The 9,552-nt window shown below is 51.1% G+C and overlaps 1 protein-coding gene across 3 annotated transcripts; it reads right to left on the bottom strand.

The window, feature by feature from the left end:
* Positions 1-3,223: 3,223 nt before the first annotated feature.
* LOC125528118 (ethylene receptor 3) lies at positions 3,224-7,071 on the bottom strand. 3 transcript variants are annotated; one of them, XM_087529093.1, is made up of 5 exons: positions 6,988-7,071; positions 6,767-6,834; positions 6,344-6,546; positions 4,451-6,265; positions 3,224-4,336 (listed from the first exon to the last, which is right to left on the bottom strand). In XM_087529093.1, the coding sequence occupies exons 3-5, from the start codon at positions 6,344-6,346 to the stop codon at positions 3,803-3,805; spliced, it is 2,352 nt and encodes a 783-aa protein (XP_087385219.1). In that variant the 5' UTR covers positions 6,347-6,546; positions 6,767-6,834; positions 6,988-7,071; the 3' UTR covers positions 3,224-3,802. The 3 variants fall into 3 exon arrangements, with proteins under 3 accessions (XP_087385219.1, XP_087385220.1, XP_048548585.2); XM_087529094.1 differs by lacking the exon at positions 6,988-7,071 and having other exon boundaries at positions 6,767-6,902; XM_048692628.2 differs by lacking the exons at positions 6,344-6,546; positions 6,767-6,834; positions 6,988-7,071.
* Between the last annotated feature and the right edge of the window lie 2,481 nt (positions 7,072-9,552).

The following is a 9,552-nucleotide window of genomic DNA, read 5'->3' as shown; positions in this document are numbered from 1 at the left end:
ATAGAACCAAGTCTGGTTCTACTCTTTTGGATGACTCGGCAAGACTATAAGGGGGAAGACAGCACCCTGTCGACGCTGAATGGAGATGCCTCCAAGCTCCAAGCTAAGGCCGTTGGTGCACTCATTCTGCCGGTTCAGATAAAAATACTCTCTAAAGAGTTCCACGGTCGGCTCTTCCTGAAGGTACACCTCATAAAGCACTTGGAAGTTGCAAATATTGGATATGGAATTGGGCCCGATATCTTGAGGGTGGAGTTTGAAAAAATGGAGGACATCTCTGAAGAACTTTGAGCCGGGCGGTGAAAAGCCACGGTTCATGTGGTCAGTAAAGACAATGACTTCACCATCTCTTGGATTGGGCCGTTCTTCGTCCGGGTCAGGTGCACGGTAAGACATGACATTTTTTCCTGGCAAAAATCCTATGGAAAAGAACTCCTTCAAACATTCCTCATTTACGGTTGAGAGAACCCAGTTGCAGACAGTCGGCGCTTTGGACGGCATGGTGTTCAAAAACATACTGAAAGGAAGGTAACATGCCGGTTCAATCCAATAAATATGGTGAAAGTAAAAGATGATACAGGGGAGTAATGGCGGCTTAATTAAGGGCTAATGTCATATAAGGAAAAGTAATCCGGCACAGTAAGCCGCCATGACTACAGACATTTGAGAAATACCAGCGGCATAATTGGTTAAGTATGGAGACAAACAGGTTTCTTAAATTCTAGATATTAATATGGATCAAATGGCCGCTCAAAATGAAAAACTTCCTAGACCTAAAAATATAGCTCAGATGAGTTCATCAGTTCTAAATGCGGCCCTTGCACCAGAAAAAGGGGTCTACTAATGTCAAAAGTAGGCACCAAACAACTACCGCCTAAGTATACATCTCTTTTGGATCAAGAGGAGGAGGCAGTGGAAGGACTACGAAGAAACCGCGAAGAACTATGAAGAACATGCGGAAAACCTAGAAGCTTTGAATGTGGATCTGAGGAACAAGAGAACGAGGACTTACGGCTACGGATCCTCCAAAGAAGATCGCCGCCGTTCTCTGAACCAGGTCTGGTTGATGCAGCGGCCAAGGTCGACGACGAGGTGCTCTGCGACTGCGGCGGGTCTCGAGCTGCAGTGGGGTTGCGAGAGGAAGAAGATGAAGAAGAGAGAGGAATGAGAAAAGACCGGAGCGTGCCTATTTATAAGGAAATAAGCGAACAGACGGGCGCAAAAATCGAGGAAGAGCCGAATGATGGTTATCTAACTAGATGGACGCCTCGATTCTCGGAAGGCATTAAAGATGAAGATCCGTTGGGAGATGACGTCATAAAAGTTTTTTGTGTTTTCCATAGATGACGTCATGGCAGGTTACAAAAACCTTTGCGAGGATAAGAAGATGGATTTTGTCTAAGTATTGAAGATTGACAAAGAACAAAGTTTGAAGTCAATCTGGGGCCTAATGTTGGGGATATAACTATCGGTTATGACCCGCCCAGGAGGGGCCGGGTCAGCCCCAATGGCGGGTCACGAAGGAAGCCCAGTAAACACTCAAGGCGATAGTTTATTAAACCTTATAGAAGGCTTAAAGGCCCGAAGGCGGCTTAAGGCCCAATATTGTAAATCGCCGTATATAAGGGAAGACTTGTAAGGAAAGGCATGTAAAAGAAGTCACCGAGCCGGACACGTTTTATGAGCCGGCCGGAACTCTGTAGACCACCAGGCGTCAATCCGTGTATATAAGGGGACGACCCGGTGGCGGCTTAGGGCAAGAAACAAGAGGTCGATAACCGACCGGCGAACTAGCCTCTCGGTGATCGAACCCCAGCAATACCAACACAACTAGACGTAGGCTTTTACCTGCATCGTAAGGGGCCGAACTAGTATAAAGCCTCTCGTGTCCTTTGTCCCGATTAATCCCTTTAAGCTTCCTAGTTGCGATGGCCCTACGACTAAGTCCTTCCACTAGGACATCTGCCGTGACAATTCCACGACAGGTTCGATGTTTAATTAGTGATCAATTAGCACCGTCTGTTAGCGCCTGACGTTGGGAGGTCAAGCACTTATGCATTTTCGAGTTTAATAGCATTTTTTTTCTCAATAAGCGTCTACTTAAGCGTCTCCCATTGAAGATGCCTTAAGGATTTTTATATTAGAAAACCAGATTTATCATTCATGTTGTAATAATGTTTTGCTTACCAATTCTAGAGTCAGCTCCTTCGTTTCTGTAAAGAAAAAGATATCTCAATCAACAGTTAACAAAGAAGCGATCTGAGATTAGAGGTTAGAGCTATATCTCGAATCGGATGATGCGGGCCTCGTGCTTGGCTTTTCTTGTCACCTCGATCTCACTCACCATCGCACGTGACCGACCGCGTGCTCCCGATCCATAACTCGAGATCAATGTCTGCCTCTTCCTCCACTCTTCTCAGGTCAACCATCTCACCTACTCACCATTGCGCGCGTGCAGCATTAAGATTAGTTAACCATCTGCTCTTGGTATAATTCTGATGCTAATAGACTCCACAAGATCTGTCCACATGCATCATATCTTTCATCTTGGATCTGAACATTCGTTTACTACTCTATGCTTAAAAAAACACAATTTCTGGACCACATCTTCAGCAACCATTTTTTTTTACGAAAATGATAAATTCCGGACGGTCGGGATTTGACGATGGTAAATAGAACGTTTTCGACGGCAATTTCAGTGACACTGGATGGCAAGTTTAGTTGACACGCATGGCAATTTCCTAGCAAAAAGTACACCGAGCACGGATTTGCCATGTGTGTCAACTAAATTTCCCATTAACGCGTCACTAAAATTGCCATCGAAAACGTTTGATTTGCCATGGTAAAAAAAGAACATTCGGGCATTATCGGGGTCTTTTTTTTAACAACATAACGTCTGAAAAAACATGGAAGGGGAACATAAGACTTCTCCTTTCTTTGAACTTCAGCAGAAGGGGTAAAAAACATGTGCTTGTTCAATCCATTCTCATTGAACATGTTTGAACTGCAGCAGCATCAAAATTAATCAATTCACCATCCGCTAATCTTGGTATAATTCTGATGCTAGTAGACACCACAAGATCTTCCTGGATGCACCATATCTCCCCTTTTGCATCCAGACATTTGTTTACTACTCCACCCAATGCTTAAAAAAGTTGCAGAACTTCTGAAGATGCACCACATCTTCAGCAACCGTTCTTTTTACAAGATGATGCGTATCATCTAGTAGAAAATTATGGAGGAACACAAGAATGGTTCGATCCATTCTCACTGAACATGCCTGAATACAAAATGTTCCTGTTACATTCTCATACCTACAACTAGAATCCAATGTTCAAAGGAAGCTTATGCTTCCTCCACTGGGCATGCAATTGATTAGTCCTCCTCCACTTTCTAAATACACTTCTGAACCTCTCCTATCAGACAAAATCTTATTGCCACTGGTGATGAGATCATCATATGTATTTCTCCTGGATCTCTATCAAGAATCAATGCATCATCATCAGCAAGGCTCCTCCCCCTCTTACTTGTAACCTCCCTCTAGTGCTAGAATATGTGGCACAGTGACATTGCCACTGATATGGAGCCTCCCCAGCAAACACTGCAGAAACAGAGCAGCACAAAGGGAAACCATCAGTGGCTGGCCAATGCGAGTTTCTTCGCCGTCGTCGTGGCCCTTCTGATCAAAGATTTCACAAGGAGATCGCTCCTTCGGTGGCGCCGACCGGTGATTGATGGCAGTTCCTCGCCATTTCGAGAGTTCTCGGCAGGAAGGCGAAATGACCGGCGAACCACAGCGACATCATGCGCTCTGAAGAATCCGGGTGAGCTCCTCCTTGGCCTCGAGCATGACCACCGGCTTCCTGAGGATGCCGTTGATCCCGGACTGCGCGCACTTCTCCCACGCGTTCTGCTCCGACGTCATGGCCATCACGAACGGCCAGCGGCCACTACGGTACTGCTGGACCCTCACCGCGACATCCAGCGCGTTCACCCGCGTCATCTCGAGGTTCACCAGGACCACCTGGTACGCGCCCGATGAGGGGCCGACGGAGTTCAGGAACCCTGACCCCGAGGGCAGAGAGGAGACCACGCACCCCAGCTTCTCCAGGAGCTTCCGCGCGACCACCATATTGATGTCATCATCGTCGATGAGCAGGATCTTCAGTCCGGTCAGCTGGCACGAGGGCGATGCGTATTGCCGCTCGAATGATCCTGCGCTGGTGCTGGACGACATGAGCGGCGCCGGTGGCTGCAGCTGGAACCTCAGCACCAGGGTCATGCTCTCCGGCAGCCCTTGCCCATCGAGCACCGCCCAAATGTTGCCTCTCATCATCTGATGGCATTACAAAATCAAAAACAAGTGAACAAAAAAATTACAGTTACTTGTATGCTCTCAGTTTGAACTGCATTTGAAATGAGCTTACAGAAATGGACAGTTTGACAGTACCTGCACGAGCTTCCTGCACATGCTGAAACTCAGCCTCAGATCAAAGCCCTCACCGCTTGGCTTCCGTTTGAACTGCCCCGCTGGCGGGATCGTTGAGCCGGAGCTCTGCTGGCTCTTCACCCCAATGACAAACTTCACCGACGAGTACCCACTGGAGTAGCTTGGCCTCCAAGGATCCCACCTCTGTCCAAGGGTGTCCTCCGCCACCTCGTCGTCAGCACGCACTCGGAACGTGACGTGCCCAGAGTTGATACGGCTAATGAGGTTGCCAACCATGTGCAGGATGACATGGAAGATCCTCCTCTCGTCACCGATGACAAGGTTCGGCAGCGTGTTCTCGACGTGCACGGCGAAGCCGAACCCTCTGAAGTCGCAGAGGCACCGCGAGACGCAGGCGGCGTCCCTGATCATGGAGTGCAGCTGGAACGGCCGCGTTTCCAGCGGGAAGCGCTCCCGGTTGGTGGACGACATCTCCATGACGTCGTTGATGAGCGTGGAGACAACAGTGGCCGTCCGGCCCATAGTGTCAACGACGAGCTTCTGCTCGGGCGTCAGGTCGTCCTCCTGCACCACGGACACGAGGCCGAGGATGGAGTGGATCGGCCGGCGCATTCCCTGGCTCATGACACGCTGGAACGCGTCCCGGGCCTCGTTCGCCATGAGCGTGTCCCGCCGCGCCTGCAGGAGCTCGCGGTTCTGCTCAGCGAGACGGTCACGCATGGCCTGCGACTCCTCGAGCAGCGACGCGTGCGAGAGCGCCACGGCCACCTGGTCGGCGACCACCTCAACGATCTCTGTCTCATGGGCGCCCCAGGTCTTGTCCGCGGGAGGCACCAGCACCAGCACGGCGTAGCTCGTCTGGATCACCTCCGGCGTGCCGCCCTTGAAGTCCGACACCTTGAGCATCGGCATCCGTATCGCCGCCACGGTGCCCGTGTCCTCCTTGCCCCCGCCGCTGGCCGCCGCGAGCGCCGAGCCAGGGCCTAGCAGCTTCACGCCGTCGCTCCTCCGGACCTCGACAACATCCACGTCGTCCACCCCAATAACGACGAGCCCCTCATCGCTGCCCCCGCGCCGGAGCTCGTGGGTGAGGTGCATCGTAACCTTGCCATCACTGGCAGCCGCGGAGGGCATCCAGACGGCACAGTTGGTGAGGCCGAGCACCCGGGAGAGCTCGATGAGCGTGGTGTAGAGCACGGTGTGCCGGTCAAGCGACTTGCGGATCTCCTGCGTGAGCATCCTGACGTGCCAGCTCGCCTCCTCCTGCTGCTTCATGAGGTCGACCTCGCGGTCGAGCTCGCGGGCCTTGATCCAGAGCAGGCTCTCGCGGACCTTGACGCGGAGCAGCTGCGGGATGAGCGTGAGCAACGTGATGGCGGTGAGGAAGGAAACGAGCGCGGTGAGGAACTTGGCGACGGTGAGCAGGAGCACGAGCACGAAGGGGTGGGGCTCGTAGGTGAAGGCGGCGAGCAGGTGGGTGAGGCCGCAGAGCACGATGAAGGCGCCGAACTGCACCAGCACCCACCGGAACGGGAGCAGGTGGCGGAGCCCCGCCACGAAGTAGAGGATCTCGAGCGGGATGCTGAAGTAGGCCGCCGCGATCAGCAGGTCGCTCACCTTCTGCCACCGGAAGATGTTGTCCATGCTCCAGAACCCGCCGCCGCCCCCGCCGTCGCAGCTGCAATGCGGGTACTCCACGTCCCCGCCCACCGCCGCCACGGCGGCCGGCGCCAGGGCCAGGAGGAGCAGCAGCGGGGCCAGCCGCCGGCGCGCGCCGGCTCCGCATCTGAATCTCGGGGGCGCCATCCGGTCCAGCTGCGCCAAATGCAATCTTGTCAGAGGCAAGCAGATTGGGCCAAGTTGCCGAGGAAGAAGGCAAAATCGGGGACACACCATGTGATGGTTAGAGGGGAAGCTACAATCTTGGCGGCATTGGAGCTGCAGTTAGCGCGCAGGTGGGGAAGCGGGGGAGATTATTAGTTAGCGCCGCTAATCCGCCCAGTCTGAAACGGCGGAGGCGGCGGCGGCGTGTCTGACCAGGGGAGGAAAGATCCAATCAAGCTCGGCGGCATCCGAAATCAATCAATCCGCACCACCTGCATGAACAAGCAGACGATTTCAGTTGCTGCGTGCGGGGATCAGAACAAATTAACATTCAAGCGAGAGGGGACAGGGATGGGGGGTGGATGTATCGGCCAGGAGACGGACACTTGTCCTCCCACACAGACAGACTAGGCGATCTCGCCAGTCCGTGAACGAGAGGAACAGAGGGAATCCAGCGAATTCGGGACCGCGGATGGGAACACGAGACACTACCTCGGGTTCAGCCGCAGTTCTTCAGCTGGAACAGCGATCGAATCCCGCGGGAGAAGAGCTAGCTAGCCCTGCAGCGGCAAGAACATGGATTAGTCCTTCCAGGAGACAGAAACCACACGGATCGATCGACCCGGGAACGAACCAGCCGCCGGACGGACGGACGGACGGAAGCAAGAATCAATCGACCGATCGGCCGGAGAAGAAGAAGAGCAGGCGCGTACCGTTGAGAAGGAGTTGAAGAAGCGGGCGGCGGGGGGGGGGGCGGTCAGTGGAGGGCGTCCGGCATGGGGGGAGTGAGCCGGAGGTTTGGTGGGGGGGAGACGAAGACATTGGACCTGGACTTGGCTTGCCTTAGTCGCGGAAGGAACCGGGAGGAGCATCGGCAAGTGGGGGCGGAAAGCATCATCGATCGGCGGTGAGATTGGGATTAGATTTCCCACTAATCTCCAACTAATCAGATCAAATCAGCCAAGAAGCTGAGCGAAGACTGCTGTAGCCGCACGAAAGACAGGGAAAGGGATGATTTTTATTTCATTTTTCCGCTCGCACGGCCGGGTATGTCTCCCTGGCAGATGGTCCATGTTTTGGGATGGGCCCGGTCGTCGGCGGGGTGGGTGGGGCCGAGGCAGGCGGTGAGCACGGGTGGGTGGCGTGGGGTTCAAGTGACTGGCGCCTTTTGTGTGCCACCACTTTCCACAAATACTACCTCCAACTAGACAAGTTGAGTTTTGGAGCATGGGTGCATTGGAGCACCTTATTTTAAATAGTTTTAAAATAACAATTAAAGTTTCAGAAAGAATTCTATATTATTATATGGATGGATATTACACATGTGCAAATTCTGACGATGAAATAACGTAAACATGTAAGCTATAAAGTATTAATAATATGGTAATTTCTAAATAGTGAATGGACCTCCGAAGTGGACCCTCGAATCACCCGCATAGGTCCAGATAGTGTCGTTTGGACGCATTTTGCGAATTGCGAGTATTTATACGAGCACTATGTCGAGTCCTCCGACTAGGATGATTATACAGATGAAACGGTGATGATGCATTCGGTCCTTGCAGACATGAAGCGTGTGGAAGTGCATGTTCTCAATTTTATGGGCTCGATCGAGGTTCTCGAGTGCTGAATCGGAACACGGGATGGAGACATTTGACGTTGATGGACGACTACTTTGCTCCTGATGCCCTATTCGCGGACAATTTTCGCCGACGCTTTCAGATACGAAAAAAAATGTCTTCAATCGTCTTTACAATGGTGTCTGCCCCTAATATGACTATTTCATTTTGAAGAAGGATGTCATGGGAAGGATTGGATTGTCTGGTTACCAGAAGTGCACAGCTGCATTGTGGATGCTTTCATATGGCATGGCTGCAATTTCGTGAGACGAGTACCTCTGGATGTCCGAGAGCACATCTGGAGATGCCATGATCAGATTTGCTATTGCGGCGGTCGAGGTGTTTGGACCTTAGTGTTTGATAGAAGTTATAACCAACTGTCACTACTACCGAGAGGCTCTTGGTAATGTTTGCACCAAGAGGGTGGTCAGGTTTATTCGAATCTCTTGATTGCATGCACCGAAGATGGAAGAACTGCCCAAAAGCTCCAGAAGGGAAATTTTAGGGGCATGTTAAAAATCCCACCACCATTCTTGAGGCAGTTGCATGACAGGACCTCTGGATTAGACACGCTTTCTTTGGCATGCCTGGGTCTCACAATGAATCAATGTGCTGCTGCAGTCTTCATTGTTTCTAGGTTGACTAAAGGGCAAGCTCCTCCTTGCAACTATATTGTCAACGGACATCAATACAACATGCGCTACTATCTGGTCGGTGGTATCTACCCTCCGTGGGCTATCTTCATCAAGACCATCTCTAAGCCAGTTGGTAAGAAAAGATGTCACTTTGCCCAAAGACAAGAAGGAGCTAGAAAGGATATGGAGTGGGCATTCGGAGTGCTTCAAGCCTAGTTTGCAGTTTTTCGTGGACCTGCTAAACAATGAGATCTGCAGACCTTGTGGGAGGTGAAGACATGTTGTATAATCATGCACAACATGATCGTGGAGGATAAGAATGAAGATGTTGCAGGAGGTCTGTAATCTTAAAACATAGGTCACCCTATCCAACTTCCAAACCAGAATCCGGTTGTGTTTGATGAGTTTGTTCAAATGTATCAACAAATTCGTCGTCAAGCAACTCATGTGCAGGTCAAGGAATATTTGATTGAGCATCTGTGGAAGGTTAAAGAGGGCAACTAGAACATACGTGCTAGTTGAATTCAACTTTGAACTATTTTATTTGAAAACTTAGTTGTATTGTAATATAGAAGACAGGGTGGTGGCTAGGGTTTCAGTCGCCCGCCTCGACCCTCTCTCACGGAGTGTTTTTTTTCTTTTTTGGCTCTTGACAATGATAGTCGATGGTACAAAAATTCAATGGAGTTTGAGATATCGGTATGCCATGTCATCTAGCTCGTTTCAATCATGCTATGGCATGGTACGGTGGAACGGCCTCTTTGGAGCATCAGACGAGGTCATGGCGTGCTGAAATCCCACAGCGAACGAAGGCAAAATGCACAAGTGATCTTCAAAAGAATCATTCACATGTTGCGTACAAAAAACTTGGTACTACTAGAGTAATGCACAAGTGGAGTATAAATTTTGAGATTTAGCTTCACCAATGAGATTGCAGGGAGAAAAAGGAAGCCGGTCAACCGGCCCCAGTAGCAGCGGTGGTAATGGTATTGTCTGCACACTTGCACTCTACTGCTAGACCAAAGAC

Source organism: Triticum urartu, chromosome 6A (assembly GCF_056163025.1).
Source record: "Triticum urartu cultivar PI428250 chromosome 6A, HENAU_Tu73, whole genome shotgun sequence".
Lineage (NCBI taxonomy): Eukaryota > Viridiplantae > Streptophyta > Magnoliopsida > Poales > Poaceae > Triticum > Triticum urartu.
This window is presented reverse-complemented; position numbering and strand designations above follow the sequence as displayed.

What these genes read in the sequence shown, in the direction of transcription:
- LOC125528118 (XM_087529093.1), bottom strand. An exon ending in TGTGCAGGAAGCTCGTGCAG is followed by an intron (nt 4,337 to 4,450) that starts GTACTGTCAAAC and finishes TAATGCCATCAG; the next exon opens with ATGATGAGAGGCAACATTTG.